General features: G+C 34.9%; 1 protein-coding gene across 2 annotated transcripts; it reads left to right on the top strand.

The window, feature by feature from the left end:
* Window positions 1-606: 606 nt before the first annotated feature.
* Window positions 607-24,972, top strand: LOC143231087 (zinc transporter ZIP9-A-like). Of its 2 annotated transcripts, none has more exons than XM_076465630.1 (7): window positions 607-625; window positions 14,458-14,563; window positions 17,483-17,689; window positions 18,771-18,845; window positions 20,672-20,757; window positions 21,557-21,691; window positions 22,388-24,972. In XM_076465630.1, the coding sequence occupies exons 2-7, from the start codon at window positions 14,470-14,472 to the stop codon at window positions 22,628-22,630; spliced, it is 840 nt and encodes a 279-aa protein (XP_076321745.1). In that variant the 5' UTR covers window positions 607-625; window positions 14,458-14,469; the 3' UTR covers window positions 22,631-24,972. The 2 variants fall into 2 exon arrangements, with proteins under 2 accessions (XP_076321745.1, XP_076321744.1); XM_076465629.1 differs by having other exon boundaries at window positions 610-1,152.
* The last annotated feature ends 568 nt before the right edge of the window (window positions 24,973-25,540 follow it).

The following is a 25,540-nucleotide window of genomic DNA, read 5'->3' as shown; positions in this document are numbered from 1 at the left end:
CTCTAACGTCACTGCCGCTGATCGAGATCCGGTTGAATTTATGCTGTTCCTTTCTCGACAAGGGTTGTTCAAATTTGTAGTATTTTATTTTGTTTTAACACTATGCTACAGGGACTCATGAAATTTTCTAATTAATTTAGAACAAAAATTGTTAAAACGCATAAATTAATAACGCAACGTCAGTAATAGTACTCTTTGTAAGTACTTAACAAACTTTAAATTTGAAAATGTAAATAATTCCTCAGCATATTTCACAATGCTAAAACGTCTCGTTGAAACTGGTTGGCGGTCACGGGTAGTAGCGTACCTTTACCTTTTATGTGCATCCAATCTTCAATTTTTATGTGTGTAACAAAATATTGTTTCCGTAATTTTTATGTTGGTTAAACGTTTTTTTTTATACTTCTTCTCCAAGTTTATTTTATTGGCTAAATATATAAATGGTAAAATAATTTTCTTTTCCATCACATCTAACAAGAATTATTTTGGGCGGATGCGCATGTGCCTGTTTACCTCCGGAACAGGAAAGCAAAATGGCTTCATGAGAATTTCAGTATGTGTGCAATAAGGATAAGGTTTTGTTGCAAGATGAGACGGGGCGGGTTTATCAGGTTGAGAAACTGAGGTTAGTCAATTGGATAACCAAATGTTGTTGTCGTCATCAGGCTTTTCAGAAATTGTTGTTAGCTTTTTCATCTACAAAGTACAAAGCTGGTGCTGAAGTCGTGATAATCGCGTCTATTTATTGGTATAAATTTGCTGCGAGGCCCTGAAAACAGAATAGTATATAATGGATTTAGAATAACTGAGAGCGACACTGTTTACGATATTCATGTTTGGGGGTTTTAAACTATATGCTCTTTTCCGAACAACAGATATTTTCGTGCTTAGCAAGTGTGATAAAATTAACTAAGCAACTGTAAGCGTCAGTTTTAAAGATTAAAAAGTAAGCTTACACATAGAGGGAGACATAATTTTTTTCGTTAACTTGATTTGATTTCAATTGCACATGGTAAGCCTTTAACTTTTGTAAGCTAAAAAACAAAATTCAACGTCATGAATCCCATTGTTATTTTACTCCTTTCGGTCATAACAATGTTTACTGGTTGCTGTGTGGCAGGAGTTATCCCTCTGGTTGTGACTTTATCAGGGGTAGGTTTTCGTTTTATTTTCTTTTGTTAGAACTACAATATAATTTAGGTTTAGGGCAAAACTTACAGTTCATCATGCCCCGTTACTTGTATTACCAAGTGTGCAATTTCACTGGCATGATTACGTCTCCCATCTTTTGTTTAAGTTCGTTTAAAATATTTTGTTTTCCATCATCGGTGCTACACAACTTTAATATTTTTCAGTCATTTTGATGTGAAGTCTGAAGCTACTAGTCCTTCTTACTATTAGGAACGCTTTAAAAGAGAAAAGGTATAGGTCGAAAGTGATTTAATATCTTCGTTACAGTATTAATTCCATAAGATATTCAATTAGTTTCTTGGAAGTTTTTTTTTTTAGAACAAACACATTATGTTGTATGATCTGTCCAACGCGGGCATTCGAACCCCATATTTTTGCATTGTAAGTTCCTTGTCCGTTTACTTTTAACAAGGATGAAAATATTGACTATTGTGTGTATTTTCTTGTAGCAAAGCCACGTCGGGCTATCTGTTGTGTCCACCGAGGAGAATCGAACCTTTGATTTTAGCGTTGTAAATCTAAAGACTTAGCGCTGGGGACTGAAAATACAGAAGACAATTACGAATCAATACTTGCATATAATTGTTTAAACAAGTCGCGCTGCTCGTAACTTTTCCCCCTGTGTATATGTGCAAGCGTTTTAACAGTTTTTATTTGAATAAGTTTAAGTTTATTTTTAAGCACAAAGCTACGTAACGGTCAATCTGTGCTGTGCTCACTACGAGCATCAAAACTCAGTTTTTAACGTGTGAGACTAACTAGAGGGCGTTCTACTTGATAGTTAATTTTTTTCCACTGTAACTTTATTTGTTTATGTAAATATATTTAAACCAAAGACATATAGGTGTTATTTTTGACATTCGATGTTCATTACGTCTAGTTAGTTGCAGTTTCGTTGTATTAGTTGTATAAGAGAGAGTTGGTATTACTGTAATTTTGCATAAAATTGAAGGTTAAATTAAGTAGATATTATTTCAATTAATATGCCCCAAGATTTGTGTTTTCTAGAATTAAGTTTAGACGCTTGTTTGTTTTTTGAATTCCGCACAAAGCTACTCGAGGGCTATCTGTGGTAGCCGTCCCTACTTTAGTTTTGTAAGACTAGAGGGAAGGCAACTTGCCATTACGACCCACCGTCAACTCTTGGGCTACTCTTTTACCAACGAATAGTGGGTTTGACCGTCACATTATAGCACCCCCACGGCTGAAAGGGCGAGCATGTTTGGCGCGACGGGGATGCAAATCCGCGCCCATAAGATGACGATGTCGCACGCCTTAACACGCTTGGCTATGCTGGGCCCAGTTTAGACACTCAAAATATATCAATTTATAAGTAATACGCTAGGAAACTTCTGTTTACGTTATACGAGGGTCGAGTACGGGTCTATGGTTCACGTCCCATTACCACCAAAAAGTAAAAACAACAACAAACGCCTCGCAATTTGGATCCGTGGGTGAGTTATCAGAATGGCAGTCAAATCTCAGCATTAGTTTGGCCGTGAATGATATTGTCTAACAACCTTGATAAAGAGGATAGACTAGTGCAGATATGTTTCGTGCAGCTTTGAGTGAAATGCAACAAAACGAAACGTGTTACGAATAGTGTTTCCACCTCAAATAGCTTTTATTTTGGGGCTGTTCAGAACTTCAGAGAATATATCAGTTGATATGATTGCGTTCTTTTGTTAACACTGAGTTACGCTTAAATTTCAAATTGCTGACCTTGGTAGATGTTAACTCGTGGTTGTCCGAACCTCAAGGTCATCAGACTGGTAGTAATTCAGGTTTTCCCTTGCTGAACAGCACCATTGGCTACAGTCTTTCTTGTGTTTCTTGAAAGTATTGGAACAGAGAAACAGTTTTGTAACTTCACAAAATGCCAGTTTTTCTTCGGACTGGTGCAGAAACTTGTAATGAGCCACGAACCTTAGCTCAGTTTCATAAGAACTAAACAAAGGAAGATCAATCGAAAACAAAAATCAAAGTCCATGAAACTGTTCATGAACAACGAATTTTTCTACATTACAAATATTGAAATTATTTGGGGTCGTGCAGTGCAACTCTTTCACTTTTCTTCCTCCTATCAATGACGTCGATGACATGACAACATGTTCAAATAGTCGAGTGCAATAAACGTTTTTTCCCCACTGGAAATTTTATAAGTAATATATTCTGTTATTCAAAACAGGATAACAGGTTAGACACTGTGAAGACGAACCGCTGTATTATTAACACACCCTGGAATTTGTTTGACTATACAACTCTACTAAACGAAGGAAGTAACGTGCAAAAATATCCGTTCATTTCGTTAAACGTGTTTGTTGTTTTGCACAAAGCTAGACTGACTAACCATGTTTTGCCCACTGCAAGTATCGAAATCCAATTTTCTTTTATCGTAATAAGCTGTCAGAGCCATAAGAAGGAGGTTACATTTCATCACAGATTAAAGTAATTACACCATACATCATTGAATGGAAAACAGTTAAAATCGACTAGGTAATAGATAATTTATAGCTGAGTGTGATATATCGATATATAATCCTAAGAACATATGAGAAAAATAAAATTTTATAATGTGTCTGTTGACATGGCCAGATGGTTAAGGCACGCGACTTATAAGCCGAGGGTCGCAGGTTCGAATCCCCATCACATCAAACATGCTCACTCTTCAAGCCGTGTGGGCGTTATAATGTGACGGTCAATCCTACTATTCGTTGGTAAAAGAGTAGCCCAAGAGTTGACGGTGGGTGGTGGTGACTAGCTGCCTTCCCTCTGGTCTTACACTGCTAAATTAGGGACGGCTAGCGTAGATAGCCCTCGTGTAGTTTTGCGCGAAATTAAAAAAAAAAACCAAACAAATTTAAGTGATTTACAAATGTTGTTTTTGTGGGTAAGTTTGTTTGGTTCGTTTTGAATTTCGCGCAAAGCTACTCAAGGGCTATATCCGATAGCCGTCCGTAGTTTAGCAGTGTAAGACTAGAGAAAAGGAAGCTAGTCATCACCACCCACCGCCAACTCTTGAGCTACTCTTTTACCAGCGAATAGTGGGATTGATCGTCACATTATAACGCCCCCACAGCTGAAAGGGCAATCATATTAGGTGGGACAGGGATTCAAACCCGCGAACCTCAGATTACGAGTCGAGTGCCTTAACCAACTGGCCATGCTGGGCCTTGGGGGTAAGAATTAATAATACAACATAATGGTAAATATTTACGACTGTTGTAAATACTAAAACATTGAATTTTGTTTACTATATTGAGGCATGAACCCTGCAATAGGGAAATGAAAAATTACTAGCTAATATATATTACTAACGACGAAATTTTGTACTGTGTTTAAACGTGGGTTTTCTTATAACAAAGCTACATCGGGCTATCTGTTGAGTTCACTGAGGAGAATCGAGCCCCTGATTTTCGCGTTTCAAATCCGTAGACTTACCGCTGTTCCAGCGGGGACGGTTTAAATGTGACACGTAATTTAATGACGTTGTTGAGAGTTGAAACTCGTGGATTTGGTACGTTTCCACGAATTTTGCTTTTGCACGGTACCGGCTTTCAGGATGTTGAAAGACTACACGTGATATTTGAATACGTGGTTATCATTCTAATGAAAAGTTAAGCATATATAACATCTAGGGTTAAGAACAAGATACGTTTCAGAGATCATGTACACAGTGAAAAACGGGCGACTATTAGATAGCATTTTCAACTGTTCACTACTAGTCGCCCGTTTATTTCATTTTTATTACGATAAAACTTAGATTATTTATTACTTTAACTTTCTGCTATAACATCAGGCCGTAATAAAATTTCTAAACGATAATTGCAAAACAACTAGTGGTAATAATTCAGCTATCAAAGGGCTAATGAGCAAGTTACATACAACTAGACTACTGTCCCATTCTTAACAAAATAAAAGTGTTTATTTGAACTCTTTTTCAGCGTTCAGAACAAACTCATATTGTTGGTTATGTTAGATACTTGCATTTACAGATATGTTCAGAATGGTTAAGTGCGTTGGGCATGTGTTCCTGGCGTTTCTTCTGTATAAACAAAATCGCAGTAACAAACATTAATATAATTTATTCTTGATGGGTGGCTTGAAGTTTGAATGCGATGCTTTTGTTCATTATATGTTATTTATGTACACCTAATGTCATCATTTATATTACATTTTTTTATTATCTAATTCATTTTGTTTTAATAAATCTTCCCCTGAAATTCCAGAAAAAAAACAACCCTCGCTCCATATTGCGAACGCTCATCATTGCAATGTTTGTATTTCACTCCGATATAATGGTCCAGCATGGCCAGGTGGGTTAAGGCGTTCGAATCGTAATCTGAGGGTCGCGGTTTCGAATCCCCGTCGCATCAAGTATCAAGGAGACCACGTATTCATGCAACTGATAGACTTATGTGAATAAGGCACTCGACTCGTAATCCGAAGATTATGGGTTCGAAACCCCGTCATACCAAACATGCTTGCTCTTTTAAGCCGTAGGGGCATTATAATGATACGCTCAATCCCACTATTCGTTGGTAAAAGAGTAGCCCAAGAGTTGGCGGTGGGTGATGAAGACTAGCTGCCTTCCCTCTAGTTTTACACTGCTAAATTACGAACGCCTAGCGCAGATAGCTCTCGTGCAGCTTTGCGCAAAAAATAAACTCGTGTATTATTGTTAAGTTTGTGATCGTATTAAACTTTGCTTATAACAATAAGAAACAAATTCAATATTTACTTCAGCTTGATATTCTTTCATAAGACGGTTTTACATTCTTTTTAAACTCTTCAACAAAACTGGAAAATATTTGCAAAAAACAACAATAAACAGAGTTTGTAAAATAATGTTTTTTTAATTTATTTAATAGAGGGACTTTACATTGTGATAAAGTTTTAAAAATACTAAATTTTTGGTTGATCGTTGTTGGCGGAGGATGAAGGAATATAAAAATCAATATATGCGCTTTTCCTAAACACCGATATTAATAATAATATTCACATTTCGTAATCATAACATTTTAAAGGTAGAAAATAACCCTTTTATTCAACGTTTTACTGAACCAAATTGTGAAACAAAATTATTATATGTAAGGGTTGTACCAATTCTGTGGGTAGCGACCTGATGATGCTGTCTTAACCAACTAAAATCTATTAAGTAAATTTAACTTTTCTTAATCCTGATTTTCAGCTTTGTTTAACTTTCTGTGTTTTGCACAGTTGTTTTATTAATTATCATTTAATATCATACACGAAGTTACACTTTGAAAATAATTTGAGTTAGATTCACCATAATACAGTTACACAACAGACATGTTGTTTCAGTTCTCAGAATTGTCTTTTGTGCTCAGTGTTTGTTTCAAAATTCCTCATTAAGCATCACAAGAGTATCTGCTTACAGCCGTCCATAGTCTCATACTTTTGCACCATGTACAGTGTGTTTTAATAATTGAATGTATTCATTTTTCCTTCGTGTGTGTGTTTTCTTATAGCAAAGCCACATCGGGTCATCTGCTGAGTCCACTGAGGGTTTTTCCTTAGCAATAGGTTGAATTTAAAATTACGTAACTGAAAAAAAACAAAAACAAAACACACGTTAAAACACCATTTGTGAAAGAAAAAAATTCTTATTACTTTTATAATGAGAGAAATTCTAGAGAGTCTGATAAAAGAAGCTTTCCAAATTAGTCCTGTTAGATATGATAACATAAAAAATATCAACATGGATTCCCTAAAGAAGATTTTTCGTTACGAATCTGTTAACCATTTTTAAAGGATGTCCCGTGTTACGTGAAAATATGTAGGCTTGTGCAATTTAACTTCAAAATCCTATTGATAAGGTGCCACAAAAAAGAAATAGCTAATACAAAATAACACGGTGGAAACTGTGGAAAGGCAGGAAAATTAAATTGTAGGATGGATGGGTGAGGAAAAGCAAAAACTTTATCATTAATAGACCCCCACTGGACCCTTATTAATAGTGCAATGCTTTGAGATTCGATACTTGGACTCTTGATTTTTATAACAGTTACTATACCTGGATTATCGTAATTTTGGTCACACATTTAATATAGATGGGAACTCATTCTACACGTTGATCGTAGAGAAGATTATTGGCCTATTGAAGAATAAGTCATTCAAGCCAGCGAGGAAGTGCTCTGTTGTTAGTATTATATCTAATATAATTTCGACCTTTAGGATTCATTTATAGACATACTGGATACAAATCAAAGGAAGTTTCATTCGGCGGGAGCCCCAGCCGTGAAAGTGAGTTTTTTTGGGGTACTCACGTTTTACCCCACAGCAAAATTTCTATTCAGCGCGTGTGTGTTCTTATAGCAAAGCTACATCGGACTATCTTATGAGTCCACCGATGGGAATCGAACCCCTGATTTTAACGTTGTAAATTCGAAGACTTACCGCTGTACCAGGGGTTACAATTTCTATTCAACTTAGGAACCATTAATCCCAGCCCTAAAAAGTCCAGTCTTAATGCTTATTCCCCCCTGGGACAACAGTAAGTCTAGTGATTTACAACGCTAAAATTAGAGGTTGGATTCCCCTCTGTGGACACAGCAGATAGCCCGATGTGGTTTTGGTATAAACACACACACACACACACACACACACTTATGTTTAATGTATGCTTGAAACCAGTAATTGTTAAAATCCAGAATCTTTGCTCAATACCAACATAACTACAAAATTAGTCAAAATATTTTAAACAGAAATATCTAGCTCTTCTCTACGACAGACCATGCCATTTGTAACTAAGAATACTCTCAAATCACGGGTACAAACTAATGAACAAATCTGAATATATTTCAGAACAGCTGGTATGGGTATTAACACTTTTACTAATAAAGCAGAGAACAACAGTAACAGTCAGTTACAAAGCTCTCTCTTTGTTAACCTGAAAATGAACTGAGAAGGTCGAGAAGGAACAAGTCTCACCTTTCCTTTGTGACCAAGACACCATCCAACCAAGTTCTTCTTCCGATCCAGGAGAAGCTGTGAGGAGATTTCTTTAGTAGCAAAAATAACATCACCATTCAATCATGGCAAATTAAAACAACTCCAAGGACCTTTCAATACTTAATCACGTAGTGGGGTGAAGAAACACAAAAATTTTAACCTAAATACCTGTCACACCAAATCACTAGTTAGGCCTCACTTGGAATGCTGTGTACAGCTTTGGTCTTCTTATCTAAGGAAGAAAATTGATTTATTGATAGAAAAGGGTTCAGTTGAAGGCTTCAGATAACAGAAGAGTCATGTTATAGTGGATATGTTAAACTCTTTTAACTTATTTTTTGTTGAAAAATTAGGGTTATAGGTGATCGTATTCTAGGTTATCGATAGAATAAAGATATCTGATTTATTTGCACTATATTTTGTAGATAATAATGCCAGATGACAGAAATGTAAGATTTTAAAGAAGACATTTAAAATAGTTTTATTTTTCGAACAAGGTGATTGAGGTGATTGGCTTATGGAATGAGTTGCAGTTGGCAGGATTGGAGGACAGCATTTTACAGATGCTTAAGAAGGGAATCCTGAAACTAAGTTGTGGATTTGAATTTTATCTTCTCTAAACTGTCGGTGTGCAGGGTTAACTTTGAAAAACCAAAGTATCTCTTGCTTTCAGTCTGCCATTTCCTTTCAACTAGTGTTTTGATATTTTTTTCAAGTTCAATGTTTCTAACATTTTTTTTTTTACCAACGCTGATTATGTTAACTCCCTTTTCATTGGTTAGTTAAGATATATGTAAAGGATACTGGAGGGGTGGAAGAGTAAGTGAACTTGTGCCAGTACTACTCTCTTCCAGCAGGCGATCAGCCGAATTAAACTCTAAGTTTTTATAATTTCATACTGATATAAAAGTTGTTGTAAGGGTTTGTTTTTTAGCTGTATTAAGAAGTGATTATTTACAACATCGTTATGTATAGAATTGCACAGTTACTAAGTTATAAAAGGTATAAGTAAAAAATTACTATCGATTTTGTTTACGTATATTGCAGAGTTACCAACTACGAAGATTTGGTACAGTTATCGTGTTTATTTCCAAAACACAGATAGTTTATGTGTTGTTGTAATACGTACAGTCTTAACATGTTCTTACTTGTAGGAAGGGTAAAGTGTCACTATTTTCTGGTTATTGCTTAAGGGTTTAGTCTTAATTACAATAGCATTACTGTGTATCGAAGTCTTAAGTACGATTACATAATTATCATTATTGGTACACTGAATTTAGTTTAGTTTTAGTACACGATAAAGGCATCAAGTCTGAGACAGCGAACTATCTATTGGTAAGATCATTTTCATTGTTAAACCACTTGGAGGCTATTTGAGTATAACATCAGGTAAGAAGATGCTCAGTAATGTGGGGTGAATGACATCCCACCAATTAAAAATAATGAAAACGCTAATGTCAAAATTTCACAGTCTGCTTTTCCACACTAAAGCTATGAATCTTATGCTGCAAATTTGGATGAACCAATAAGAAATGCTGATTGCTAAGGCAACAGAGATTCCTTAATGTGCATGGCTTTTAGACATAATGGACTTAATGTTTGCAGTGGTCACCTTTTATATGAGGCATGTATTTCAAGGCAAAGTGGGATGAAACAATATAAAGGCCCAATAAGGATGTCAAACTTTCTGGCAGTTCCCATGCCCTTAAGCATCTCTTTACCATCAAGTGAACTCAAAACAACGTCTTTTACACACGTTCGTACTTGTGTAACAGTGATAAAGTCTAGTCTAAGTTAAGGCATATAAAGCATGATCCAGCCCGGAATAGAGCATGTGCTTTTTATCTTTCAAGATTCAAAGTATGAAACATGAAATAGAATAAACTACTGAGCGACACCAGCTTTACAGGTATTGTGTTGTGGCTTATGGCTGTCGTAGGAACCAAAAAAATAATAATGTCAGTCATTACAATCATGAAAGCTAAAAGTCGGTCGATCAGTCATTCAGTCAACCTCATTCTTTGAATTTCTTGAGTTACATCAGTCCAATTCCACTCTTTCTCTTATAATACTTGCTCTTTCGATTGCCTACTCCCATTTTAGTCGAATTTAATCTTTAATCTAGACCTAAACCTAAAGAGTTCTTAAGTTTCGGATTTTTTCTGCTGTATATAAGAATGCCAAGGAAGGAGTTTCGAAACCAACATTTATTTAGCACCGAATGGAAATAATTTACTGTTTGTTACGAAGAGAAGTTTCCGAACAATGTTCAAATGTTTACAATAAATGTAGTTTTAAGAAAACTATTGCAATAATACAATTGATGAGGTAAGAAAATAGCTGTTATTAGTTAGTGCTAGGAAAATGATCGCTACCGAGAAGATAGAGTTTTTAGGTAAATTAGATATTGCTCGTGGTAGGCTTAGGTTTCTCGAAGACCTCGCATTTTTTTCTCGTCTCTGTTTACAGGTGGCAAAGTTGCAAATGCATATTGGATGATTCAAATTTGGTAAACTTTGGTTTCCCGCCATTTTTAACATGAAGACCAAGATAAGGGTTTCGTGAGCAGATACGTTAACCAACACGATCATTATTATATATATATAGTAGAGGCTCAAACTATAAGCCGCTGTAAGTTACACTGATAGACAAGTTATGCAGATTCACAAATACAGCTTAAGATGAAGTTCCACGTCTGGATGATGTAAGAATTTTAACAGCTTACAGAAGCCAACATATTATAGCCAGTATTTTAGTATCAACATAGCTAGGTAACAGGTAGCATCCCTGAAATATGAAGTTATGCCTTTAGCAAATTCTTGTCTAAACCCATGAAGTATCTCTCTCATCTCAAAGGTTATTGAGATATTGTCCAACAAAACATCGGAAAATATTGTAGCTATGAGACTTGCCTATCAGATTGAATCATTGGTGGTTATCACAGTGGTACAAAATCTGGATCAATGCTGTTGATTTCACAGTTGATGGGCGGGAAGGGTTTGAAGCCAATGAGAGTGTATTGGCAGCAGGTTTAAGCCTGACAGAGGCCTAAAGTAGAATCCATCTGCCTTTGCTTGCTGACTAAATAGTCAGAATTGGCATCGTCGTTTATGCTAGTCATCTTAAACGTCTACTTCTTCGTTCTAACTCCACTTTACAGTTCATTCAGACACAGTATGCTAATCTTAACTAATAGCATTCTGATCTGCCACTTAAATTGAGGATGAAATGTAGCTACCGTATAACAGGTGAGCAAATGGTGCAACGACACAGGCATAGTAACCAATCTTGTCAGCCATGTTCTTCTCTCTCAACAACAGATATGTTTATGAAGATATTCTATCACCAACCTTCATGGGCACTATTATCCTTCTGGAAGAAACACTGAATATCTATGCGTAACCTTTGACAGTCAACGCAAATTAGTTGGCCACATAACACCATGTTAACGAAAGCTACCAAAGGCACCAGTGTATTAAAAGTTGCGGAAGAAAGTATATTTTTACTACATCATTTGCTTATGCGCTATCAAAGTCTTATCAACTTCATCCTGAATTATGTTCTATTGATGATCATTATGAGTGTTATGTTGCTAGATAAGAATGATAAAATAAAAAATATTGTTTAATACCCGTCATGGGATGTAATTTAGCCATCCCAATTAAAGCCATATTACATCTCATAAACTTCAGTAACATTGCTGATCACCAACAGTGCTTACAAACAATATTCTTCACAAGGATCACGAAGTATAAATGCCATATATTTCATCATTTTCAATTAGGACAGTTCGGCTTCCTAATGACCATCAACAAAGCATGTAGAAGAAGACTGAGCTGAATCATCATGATCAGATCTCGCATCTATGTGAAATAAATATTAGGAGATCTCTGGAAATCGGCCTATACCAAAAATGTAAAGGTTGGGAAGTGGTTGAAGCAGAAAAATCAGCATTCTTTTAAAAGACCACTGAGAACAATTACCCGCCATCTCAGCTATTATGGTTCTCACAGCATTGACAGCCAAAGATTTGGTTCGAAATTCACTGGAACAACAACATTCTAATGCAGAGTTCAATCTTCCAATAAACAGCACAAGTATGGAACTGGAAATCATAACGTAAGCTCTCTTATGGACTGCTTAAAGCAATGAACTGGAATCAGCATAATATTTGCGAGTAATTCCCAGGCAATATTGTATAAAATTCAGAAGAGTTTGTTCCCAGATGGATAGCAGAAGGCAAAGCAACTGTATGGTCAAACCATCGCTTGTATGGATGTGCTAAACCTTGTACGGACAAAGCTAAATAAATCCGCTGACAAGTTAACAAAAAAAAAAAAAGTATCTTTATCAAACTTTACACAAAACTACTGACAAGATGTGGACTTCCTTTGCTCTAGTGAGATGAAAGAAAGTGAGAACCATGAAAGTTATTCATCGACATCCAGAAAAAATGAGATTGCTTAAAAACAAAGTATCGTGTGGTGTAACTAAGAGAAACAAAAGATGGGTAACTAATAGAATAGTACACAGACACAAGGACTCTGGTAACATCAATCAAGGAACTTTTTCTGACTTCTCTGAGGTAGCCGACCAACATATGAAGAGTCGGTGTCTGTGGACGCAACCTCTCTGTTGCCACCTAATGCTCAACGGCTAATGCTAAACTAAGTCTTTTACTCTCAAGAGTTTCACTTCAGAGTTTTAAGCTTAGAAAGAATTTAATGGTACATACGTCTAAAACATCTGTTTTTAGATTGTAGAATAAACTGACATAGGTAAATTGTTTCACAGTAATCGAACCTAATAATGTTCTACTATTGAGAAGTAGTGACAACATTATTGCAATTAAATTAATTCTAATTCATACCGTAACGGTTGTTGTTCATGAAAACTGGTTATACGAATAGCGCTTATGCTGTAACCATATTGTCGTATTATGCAAAAGGTCGCGTTGGCATTAGACGTGACAGATGTGTTGTGGTTGACGTGTTATAATATATTCTATTTTGCTTTCACTCGTAAGTTATTGGAACTACTATTAATAATTAAATACATAATTGTACAAACTGAATACATTTAGCTAATATAATTTAATACGATATAGTTCATTACCTTTTTGTTTTTCCACGTGTGAATACATGTTATTGCTTGATAAGAATCAAACTTTCGAATCCCTGATGGAACAGCAATACGTTTATGGACTTGCATTCGCTAAAATACGAGTTCGAATTCTGTCAGTGAACATGTTTACCCTTTCAAACATGTCTGTGTTATAATGTTTCAGTCAATCCTACTATTCGTTTGCAAAAGAGCAGTTCTACTGTGGGTGATGTTGACTAGCTGCCTCTAATTCACCACTTTCAAATTAGGGACGGATAACGCAGATAGCCCTCGAATAACTTTGCGCGAAATTCAAGCCGAACAAAACAACCTCCAGTCTATTGTAATGTACGCGTTACAAAATATAATATTTGTTTTGAAACGTGTAGAGCAGTTAGATGTTACTCAGAATATCATCATATATTATAGTAGCATTTTAATTGTTCCACAGAACAAACGAGTGGAAATAAAAACATTCCTACTTGAATTTCCAAAAATATATACTATAGAATTTCTATTTTACAAGACAAAAAACAAGCAATAGCTTACTAAGACGTTGTAGTTTTTTTTGCTAGTGCAAAGCTACACAATGGGCTATCTGCACTCTATCCACCGGAAGGAATTGAACCTAAAATTTTGACGATGTAAGTTCGGAGACTTATACCTGGTCCACCAGGAAACGCCGAAAGACGGTAGCGTTAAGTTTGTGCATCTAGCACTGGTTTATACAGGAAATACGTTTTTCCGGAACATATCAATAATTTTTAATATTCAAAGTACCTCCAATTACAAGCACGGCATGACCAGGTGGTAAAGACACTCGACACATAATCTTATGGTCGTTGGTTCGCATCCCCGTCACACCAAACATTCTCTTTAGCTGTGGGGGCGTTATTATGTCGCAGTTAATCCCACTATTCTTTGGTAAAATAGTAGTCCAAGAGTTGACGGTGAGTGGTGATGACTAGCTGCCTTCTCTTTAGTCTTACACTGCTAAATTAGCGAATATAGCCCTCGTGTAGCTTTGTGCGAAATTCCAAACAAACCAAACCAGCAATTACACAATTTTTATTGTTTAATGTTGACCAGTTGTAGAAAGTTGTTTTTTTTCGACTGCATACTTATATGTTTATAATTAGGTTAAGATACGCGATTATTAAAGAAACACTATTTTCTATTGAAATATAGAGGAAACTACAGATGGTGTCGGTGCTTGGTGCTGGCCTATTAGTTGGAACTGCATTATCAGTAATAATTCCCGAAGGTGTCAACACACTGTATTCATCAAATTTAGGTAGGTTTATATTGATGGATCTGTTGATCAATTGAGTCAGTGTTATTGTTATAAATAATGTAATATCCTTGAAAGGAAAACATGTCTTAAAACTTTGAGTAAGATATTGTTATTGTAATAAACAATGTAACATCCTTGAAAGGAAAACGCGTCTTCAGATTTTAGGTAATATATCATATTATATGTAAAAACGGCTCGTTTGGGTTGAGAAAATTTTTACATAGAAGAGCGAACAACGTTTCGACCTTCTTCGGTCATCATCAGGTTCAAAAAGAAAGAAAGGGGTAACTGACAGATAGCTGACCACATGTTTGAAGGAGGTTGTGTAACTGAGTGTAGGAATGTAGAGGGCGTGCTTAGATTGTTAAAAATAATGTAACATCCTTGAAAGGAAAGCATGTCTATGGACTTTGAGTAATATCTTATTATTGTTATAAATAATGTAACATCCTTGAAAGGAAAACACGTCTTTAGACTTTACGTAATATATTATTGTTGTTATAAATAATGTAACATTCTTGAAAGGAAAGCATGTCTTCATAGTTTAGGTAATATATTATTGTTGTTATAAATAATGTAACATCCTTGAAAGGAAAGCACGTCTTCAGACTTTAGGTAATATATTATTGTTGTTATAAATAATGTAACATCCTTGAAAGGAAAGCATGTCTTCAGATTTTAGGTAATATATTATTGTTGCTATAAATAATATAACATCCTTGAAAGGAAAACATGTCTTTAGACTTTACGTAATATATTATTGTTGTTATGAGTAATGTAACATGCTTGAAAGGAAAGCATGTCTTAATACTTTAGGTGATATATTATTGTTGTTATAAATAATGAAACATTCTTGAAAGGAAAGCATGTCTTCAGACTTTAGGTAATATATTATTATTGTTATAAATAATGTAACATTCTGAAAAGGAAAGCATGTCCTCAGACTTTAGGTGATATCTCACAGTATCAACTCTCTGTACCAGTGGAGCTGCAGTATTTTCAAGTTGAACAGATTTCTCTTATAGCACACAATAAGAAGTCTACGCTAACTGATAATGTTAAAAAGTAATTTTGAGTTATCTGAGTGACTAAGTCCATGAGAAGGAAATAGAGAGACTGAATAGTTGCAGAAAACAACAAATAACAATGTGTATTCTACACACACTTTTGGAAGATGAACAGTTACTTTAACTAGAGAGCTATAGCTCAGATTGTTTTCATTTTCTCAGGGTTTGTTCCAGACTAACTTAACTGTCTTTCTTATTTAAAATGGTAACTCCAGACTAACTAAACTGTGTTTCTTATTTAAAATGGTAACTCCAGACTAACTAAACTGTGTTTCCTATTTACAATGGTAACTCCAGACTAACTAAACTGTGTTTCTTATTTACAATGGTAACTCCACACTAACTAAACTTCGTTTCCTATTTACAATGATAACTCCAGACTAACTAAACTGTGTTTCCTATATACAATGGTAACTCCAGACTAACTAAACTGTGTTTCCTATTTACAATGGTAACTCCAGACTAACTAAACTGTGTTTCCTATTTACAATGGTAACTCCACACTAACTAAACTGTTTTTCCTATTTACAATGGTAACTCCAGACTAACTAAACTTCGTTTCCTATTTACAATGATAACTCCAGACTAACTAAACTGTGTTTCCTATTTACAATGGTAACTCCACACTAACTAAACTTTGTTTCCTATTTACAATGGTAACTCCAGACTAACTAAACTTCGTTTCCTATTTACAATGATAACTCCAGACTAACTAAACTGTGTTTCCTATTTACAATGATAACTCCAGACTAACTAAACTGTTTTTCCTATTTACAATGGTAACTCCAGACTAACTAAACTGTGTTTCCTATTTACAATGGTAACTCCAGACTAATTAAACTGTTTTTCCTATTTACAATGGTAACTCCAGGCTCGCTCAAATCGATTAGCGCTAGCACGTTACTGATCATCCCCATTCAAACACATGAAAACTGTAATCTTCAGGTAGAACAGATCTACTATTAGAGGGCATTGCAATTCATTTTCATACACAAAATACAGGTTTTCATTCGCATTTCTTATGGACAGATCCTGTTTTATATCAAGAGCATGACAAAGAAGAAAGGTAGCTGTATCGAAAGCAAATCATCAATTTGTTTGACACAAGTTATGTGAAAACTGCACATAACTGACACATAACTGCACATAACTGATATGTAACTGTCATAATTGATACATCTCGCAAATTTCTGTATTAAGACAAGACGGTAAAAACGCAATCTTGAGTCCAAAACATCAAATCTGACGTGAAATATTTATATACCTATTGTTCACCTTGTACTTTATGTTTGTACGTTTTCAGTAATGTTACAGTTAGTCAACCAAAAGACTAGACTTGGAAAATTTTGAGAATAAGGTTACTTCACGAATCTTCTGACATACATTAATACTATTCTTGATTATTGTTGTTTCGTACGATAATTTTGGTATCCTATACTCTGCAATTAAATTTTGTATCCTTAGAGTTTTTAACTTTATTAATAAAGGCTTAGCTTGTAAAGCATTAGCTCATCATAGCTTTCTGTAATGTTATTAGATTATTATTTTATGTAGAAAATCATAAATAGATCTTCCCAAGTATTATTAGTAGAAGGATATAAATAGTCTTTGAGGTTTTGATTAACTTACTATCCAACTAACGAGTGTGTACTGTGTATTAACACTAATTATCAAGTTGCACGTTAATTCATATGACTAACACTGAAACAGTATTTGTTATTTATACCTTATATTTTGGTGGAATTTTTTTTATTCACGGGAACAGGTTTTCTAGATTGTATTGCTTGTTAAAATGTTAAGCGAAATAGCAATTACTGGTTATATGAAACTTTTCATGTTATTTGTTTAACAGTGATTCAAAACCACATTGAAAAGGAACACGAAATTACAACTAACGAGACAAGTATTCAAGAGGTGGAACACACAGGTCATCATCACTACCATCTGTCATTCATCGGGGATGCCCACATTTTAATTGGAGTTACATTGATTTTGGGTTTTATCTTCATGCTTTTGATAGATCAAATAAGTTCAGCCCATTTAAAACTTTCAAATACTGGTAAGTAGGTAGATTATATAGGTCCAGCCTATGAAAGACTTTTAAGTGTAGACAGATTGCATAATGGATTACATGTGTTCACCATTTGTAAGACTTTCAAATACTGGTACGTTTGTAGATTATATACGGCTTTAAAATTCTGGTAGATTGTATAATGGATCAGATAGGTTCAGTGCATCCAAAAAACTTTCATACTAAGGTAAATTGGTAGATTATATAGGGTCAGCCCGTGTAAGACTTTCAAATAAAGGTGGATTAAATAATCGATCTGATTAGTTCAACTCATATGAGACTTTCAAACGAAAATAAGATGTTGGATTAGTTTACTTATTTGTTGAGTTTCGCACAAAGCTACTCGATAAGTAGCTGCGATAGTTGTTCATAACTTTTAAGTGATAGACTAGAAGGAAAGTAGCTAATCAACATCACCCAGCGCCATCTTTTTGACTAATTTTTACCAACGAATAGTGGGATTGACCGAACATCATAACACCCTACAAGGGCTGAGAAGGCGAGCGTGTTCAGTCACAGGTTTTGATTTCGAGATCGTAGATTGTGAACCAGTTGCCCTAACAATCAGAATTTATTAGGCCTGGTGTATCAGATAAATCAAATAAATGTTTCGAAACTCGGGTATCTCAGCTATCTTCAGCATACAGATAGCTTTGAAACTTACGTAGATTGGTGGATCAGAAATGTTAATTAAATGTAAGACTTTCAAACCAAAATACGATGGTGGATCAGAAATGTTCACTAAATGTAAGACTTAAAACCAAAATACGTTGGTGGATCAGGTAGATCAGAAACATGAGAGATTTTCAAACACAGGTATCTAAGATATTTTTAGTACATGTCTAACTTTGAAATTGGTGGACTAGATAGGCTTAGAACATTCACACACAAAATATTTGTTTGTCATAAAGGTGATTAAATTAAAACAAGAGCGACTAAATAAGTTCATGCTTATATTTAAATATTAAATAAAACTGAACAAATTAACTTAACAAGAGTATTTAAAATTGGTAATATACAGGATACATTTAATTTAAATTGAAACTTCGTAATTTAATTTTTTCAACAGACGCAAAAGAAGGAGAGACAAAGCAAAATGGCTACAATATAACAACAACTATTGGGCTAGTCGTCCACTCAGCAGGTAAGTTAATTAGTAGGTGATTAATTTGGTCATTAGGATATTTAAACAAAACCACTTCTGTAAAGATGTCTTTGTTTTAAAAAAATATATTTTATTTTTCATGGCTGGTTAATTTGAATGCTACCGTACATCACAGGTATTTGTATTTTTATTCGAATTTTACTGTGTAAAATGCTAATCAAAAACGTTTCCAAATACGACATTAGCCTACTTTTTCAAACCGTTTTGGTGTTAGTTTTTGGAACTAAAAATTATAATTTTAAAGATTTGTCATCTCGTAAAAAGAACCTTATTTTATTTTTTTCTGTAATTCACCATTTTTTATGCAAACTTGAATGAAGAAAAAATACTTAAGCTGAGTTTTATTTTTCTTTCAGCAGCAACTCATGTAAGTTTTATTTTCCTTTTTCTGTTCCTCACAACTGATCTCCATTCATTCCCGAACTCGTGTGGTCTTCCCTTTGCTGTTCTTTCTAATGTACTGTTTTCTGTACATAAATTAAAAGCATAGTAGTATATTGTTCATTATCTATGTAAAATGTGCCTATGTTTTTATCCCACATGAGTGAAACAATACAGACAACCTTTTGTTTTTTCACATTTTTCAAAATCCGAGTCTTCTATAACAAGAAAAAACAAATTACCATCTAACATCTGATCCTTGTACAAGTACGAATACTGACATTCCTTTAACCTGTTGACTGCCAAGTATTTCAGCTGCTACAATACAACTCTAATGCTTCTTCATTTTGTAATATTTTCGTGACCCATTTTGGATCGAAAGTGAAACAATTTGTAAGTAGGTCAAATGGTGCTGACATCTAGCGTTGAAGTTAGGTATTATTGAGAACGAATTAACTCGTCCGTGGCACTGTGTTACCGATCGGCTTGGATTATCTTGTCTCGGGCACTGAACAGGTTAAGGGAGTGAACTTAACTTATGAAGAATTAGTAAGCTAATAAGATACATAGATTGAAACCAGACGCAATAATTAGTAAGTTAATAAGATACATAGATTGAAATCAGACGTAATAGTTGAGCCACAGGTGCAAGATTGAGATAAATATTGTTCCACTGAAGAATTATGGGATGTGTTTTGAAATGAATCCCTGCAGTTTTAAACGTTTCGAGAGGTCCGTTACATAAGTAATTGTCAAGTACTGGATAATGTAGGTTTGCCCAAGTGGTTTTAAAATTATATATAATAATAAATTATACTACATCAATTTTTAAACATTTAAGTGCTCTTTTAGAGCGTAAATTTCGCTTCATTATTTGGTTAAAACTGGGTTCACAGTCATAACCAGGTGAACTTTATGTACATGTTAAGTCATGATGGTGAGGACATAAGGCCCGGTGTGTCCAGGTGGTTAAGGCACTCTGAGAGTTGCGGGTTTGAATCCCTGTCACACCAAGCGTGCTTGCCCTTTCACCCGTGGGGGCGTTATAATGTTACAGTCAATCCCACTATTCGTTGGTAAAAGAGTAACCCAAGAGTTGTAGATGGGTGGTGATGACTAGCTGCCTTTCCTCTAGTCCTACACTGCTAAATTAGGGACGGCTGACACAGATAGCCCTGGTGTAGCTTTGCACGAAATTCGAAACAAACCAAACCAGAAGACGTAACATTTGTGGTAAAGGGTTGTGTTGATAAATAAAATCGTCAACATGTGTTTTAAAAATAAAATTGAGATTAGAACAGTTGAAATAGTGTACTTTTGAGCACTAAAAATTATGATTTCGCTGGCCGTTTGGTACATTTTCGTACTCATTGTTTTCTAGGTTGTATTTATTTACTAATTTTTTTTTGTTTTTGTTTAACTAGTTGATGGTATTGCCCTAGGAGCGGCGCTTAACACATCGCAAACAGATATAGAAATGATAGTCTTCATAGCAATTATGCTACACAAGGTAAGTTACATTTCACCCGATTTAGGCTTAGTGCGAAGGAAGCAGTTCCTGCCAAACTCAATATTTTCAATAATCATACTTGGAGGTTAAATGTAAAAGAACATTTGTTTTAACTAGAAATATTTCTTACTTGCTGAGGGTGTTCATTATATTTAAATTTACTGTGTGTGAAGGTGATATGTAAGGTACAAGTCAAAAGTTTGCACAGTCACGTGCGTTTATATATAAATAAAATCATTTTTAACTGACAGATTTAAATTAAATTAGCCGATCTTTTTATTTTTATTTTGTAGAATTTGATTTATTTCGATTGAAAGTTCCTTCTTAAAAAAAGAATAAGTGTAACTAAGTCAATGAAGTCCAGTAACTGACAAGTCTCTGGACTTCTTACCATTGGAATTTATTTTTATTTTTTAGGTCAGTTGATATGTATATTTATTATATGATTACTCAATAGGTAACTTCACTCAAAAACGTATTTTATAATCGCTATGTAGTACTGCGAAGATTTTCATTTCATGAAGAGATAATATACATATATATTGAATTACCCTGTTTAAAAGGTTTACTATCATATTGAAGTATATGAAAAAAGTTGGGTGTCTTATTTAAAAGCGTAGCTTTGTTCTTTGTTGTGTTTATGATAAACATATATTAAAATAACACTAGTTATTTATTTTGGTAATAAACACATGAAATAAAAATGTTTCGTAAATTGCCTTAAATAAACCTCAATAAAACCTCGCAGAAATTATAAATTTTTATCTGTTTTTATTCTGATGTGTCAATTCTCATATAGGCACCAGCTGCTTTTGGCTTGGTGACCTTTCTTTTACACGAAGGCTTGGACAAGAAAGTGATAAGAAGACATCTGTTGTTATTTGCTCTCGCTGCACCTGTATTGACAGTTATATCTTACTTCAGTATAAATCAGGTAGGTGAGATGATGTAGTCTCTTTATAGGTATAAGCTTAGCAACTAAGTAAAGTTGCCAGAGTGTAGTGTTATGTAAACCTGAGTAATGTGTCTTTGTAACTTCAATACAAATCTGTGGAATTCGGGAGCAATTTTGGTTACGGGTGTAAGGAATATGAACCAGTGAACGGTTCAAGTCAAGAAGTCACAAGTAATCAATACATTCAGATTATCTTTCTACCCAAAGTTACACGTGCATTATGCATGCTATATAGTATATTAAATCAGGTCTAATGTATTATGTACTACAGTGTATTTCAAGCAGTGACTTGGCTTAATGTATTAATTAAGTAGCGTCTAATACTTTAATTTTGAAAGTGTACTTTCAACATTGACTTGGTGCACCATTATATGTTGATCGCTTAGTTATGCTTGGGTTTGAATTTTGCCTTCCTTGTTTCAGTCAGATTTCATATATTTTGTTATTACATGATCGTAGTTACACATCAACAGGATGTTTAGTAACATCAACTAAAGACGTTTCGAGGGAAACAAAAAAAAAAACGACTTGTGACAACAGCAACGTGAGAAAATAAAATAATAGGGAGGTAGATATTGAATTTTGTATACACATAGATAAACCATATGATGTAAGACAAGTAGACTCCGCCCCAAGAAAACATGTGATTCTTACGTGTTATTTCTTTTCTTTCAGACGGCTAAAACGGCTATGTCAACATACAATGTTACTGGAATTGCCATGCTGTTCAGTGCAGGGACATTCCTCTATGTTGCCACAGTCCACGTGTTGCCAGAGGTGGCGAAGCATTCTCACACCCACTCTGCTGGCACAGAGTCTGCGCAGTCAAAACAAAAGGGTTTTAAAATAATGGAGTTATTAGCTTTGATTCTGGGTGCGATTCTTCCCATGCTATTGTCTTTTGGGCATCACCATTAGGGGTACAAAGAAAACAGACATCACACAAAAAACATTTGCAATATATATAATGTTCTTGTCTTATTCAGACTTCTTGAGGGAGCACGTGCATGAGGTTGGTCTGTGGATCGATTCTTCTAATACTATTGTCTTTTGGGCATCAGGGTACAAAGAAAACAGACATCACACAAAAAACATTTGCAATATATATAATGTTCTTGTCTTATTCAGACTTCTTGAGTGAGCACGTGCATAAGGTTGGTCTGTGGATCATTTATATGGATTGAAACACACTTTTCTTTATGAATATTTATTGTTTTATTAGCATTTCATAAACATTATTCGTGGATTAAGTAAATGTACCTCTGGTAATTAATATGGCTTTTTTATACTCGCTTATAATGCTTGTCCTAATATTTATTTATTCAAACCCATTATTCGCAGGTTGTCTTTCAAAATTTATGCCATATACTGGAGGAACTTGCAGATTTTGATAAAGAGTTACGAAACAAACGATCTCTATACTCCAGATGTATGCAAAATATATTTTTTTTATATTTTAACCAACGTTTTGTCTTTGCGGCTTCATCTACAAAGCTAAGCGACGGGCAGGGTGTGCTCTGCTCACCGCGGGTATCGAAACTCGGTTTATAGTAGCATCCTATGTCCGAGGAGATACCGCTGTGCCACTAGGGGGCCACATAATCTTGTAAATTGTTTGCAACATTGTAAGTAAAGTTTATATTCTTTACGTTTGTTGTTTCTATTTTCTATGTAGCAGCTTCTATTTTCAGTCTCTGTTTTTTGATCTAATCATAGAGTCGTTCTCTCTGTTTTTATCCCGGCTTGTTCAGGTGGGTTAAGGCGCTCGACTCGTAATCCGAGGGTCGCGGGTTCGAATCCCCGTCGTACCAAACATGCTCGCCCTTTCAGCCGTGGGGGCGTTATAATGTTACGGTCAATCCCACTATTCGTTTGTAAAAGAGTAGCCCAAGAGTTGGCGGTGGGTGATGATGACTAGATGCCTTTTCTTTAGTCTTACACTGCTAAATTAGGGACGGCCAGCGCAGATAGCCCTTGAGTAGCTTTGCGCGAAACTCAAAAACAAACTCTCTGTTTTTATATCTCATACAACAGTTATACGCCGTATGTCTGTATAGCTAGTATTATAACTATATTATAATATTAGAACAGTAGGAAAATCTATACATTTTTACACCCACCTTGGCCCGGTAGGGCCAGGTGGGTTAGGGCGTTCGACTCGTAATCCGAGGATCGCGGGTTCCAATCCCCGTCGCACCAAACATGCTCACCCTTTCAGCCGTGGGGGCGTTATATTAAGACGGCTAATCCCACTATTCGTTTGTAAAAGAGTAGCCCAAGAGTTGGCGGTGGGTGGTGATGACTAGCTGCCTTCTCTCTAGTCTTACACTGCTAAGTTAGGGACGGCTAGCACAGATAGCCCTCGAGTATCTTTGTGCGAAATTCAAAAACAAACAACAAACAAACAATACACGCACCTTACGGCAAACTCGAGAAATAGAACAATACAAGCAGTTTTATAATTTAATCTAATATCAAACATTTGTGTGTTTTAACCCTGATGAAGCCGCAAGGGCGAAACTTTGATTTAAAAATTGTTTTATGTATATCTAAAATATAAAGGTCGTTTTTTTTCCAACCCTTTTATCATTATTTGTAACATATTTTAGTTGACATCGAGTTTTATTGAAATATAATTTATATTTCAATTAAGAGCTTTCTTTCTTATGAATGCGTGTTTTGTTAAGGTTTTACTTCTGTTAGTTATACATTAAAGGTGTTTATGTTTAAAATGCTTGTATTTTATTTGAATTATGTAGTTGTTTTGTTGGTAACTGATTTGGATTATTTGCAGTATGCCTTACTTCATTCTACTGCACGGAGTATGTATCCTATTGATATTTTATCCACATACAATTGAATTGATATATCACTGTAATGTGTCACAAAATAATTAGTAACCATGGGTATATAATGCATTGTATGTATTTCAAATAATGTCGTGTAAACCTTTGCAGCTATTATGTGTAATATTAATTCTATGTTCGGATTGAGAATACATTCAATTTGGTCTGCTTTTTGAAAAAAAAACAAGTTACATAATTGATATCCAAGAACTTAACGGTTTTTTTTTATGGTTTATACGTGTGTTTTAATATCATTGTTTTGAGAGTATTTTAAGGTATTCACTAAACTTTGGTTTGTGGATTTTGCTAATTTTCTGTAACCCATTTTGTCCATACAACAGATACTGAACATTGTTGGCTACTCAAGTTCTGATTTGGTACTATTTATAAAGAATAAAAGGGAAGGAAAACAAATCTTTTGTATTAATTTTTTTTGGTACCAAATTTGCTTTTAATATTTGTCGAAGTTATTATAATCATATTTGAAACTATGGAATAGCCGTTTTTAATAATCCAGTGAATGTAACCACCAAAAACGTTTCTCCCTAAAACTGATTGAACCGAATTGTTAGCCTACTAGTTATTCTCAGCAGGGCACTTTTTAGTATCTAAAAGAGCTAGACGTAATCTAAGAGTTAACACGCTGGACTGTGAACCTGTCCATGGTTCTTTCCCTTCGCCACCAAAGAAACCAAAACAAACAACACTGAGCTTCATACTTTGGAGCCATAGGCGCATTACAAGAGTGACCGTCAAATCCCACTATTGGGTTAGATCAGTTCAAGAGTTACCGGTGGGTTCTGTTAACTAACTTTCTTAACTTTATCGATAATATCAGTTCAAGCCAAATCGGGTTTCGATACCTGCAGTTGGAAAAGCATAGGTAATATATTGTGTACTTAATAATAAAACGATATTATTTAACATTTAAAGACGACTAGCGTTAATAACACACAGTATATCTACACTGGGATATCAGAAA

Source organism: Tachypleus tridentatus, chromosome 10, assembly GCF_004210375.1.
Source record: "Tachypleus tridentatus isolate NWPU-2018 chromosome 10, ASM421037v1, whole genome shotgun sequence".
Classification (NCBI taxonomy): Eukaryota; Metazoa; Arthropoda; class Merostomata; order Xiphosura; family Limulidae; genus Tachypleus; species Tachypleus tridentatus.
This window is presented reverse-complemented; position numbering and strand designations above follow the sequence as displayed.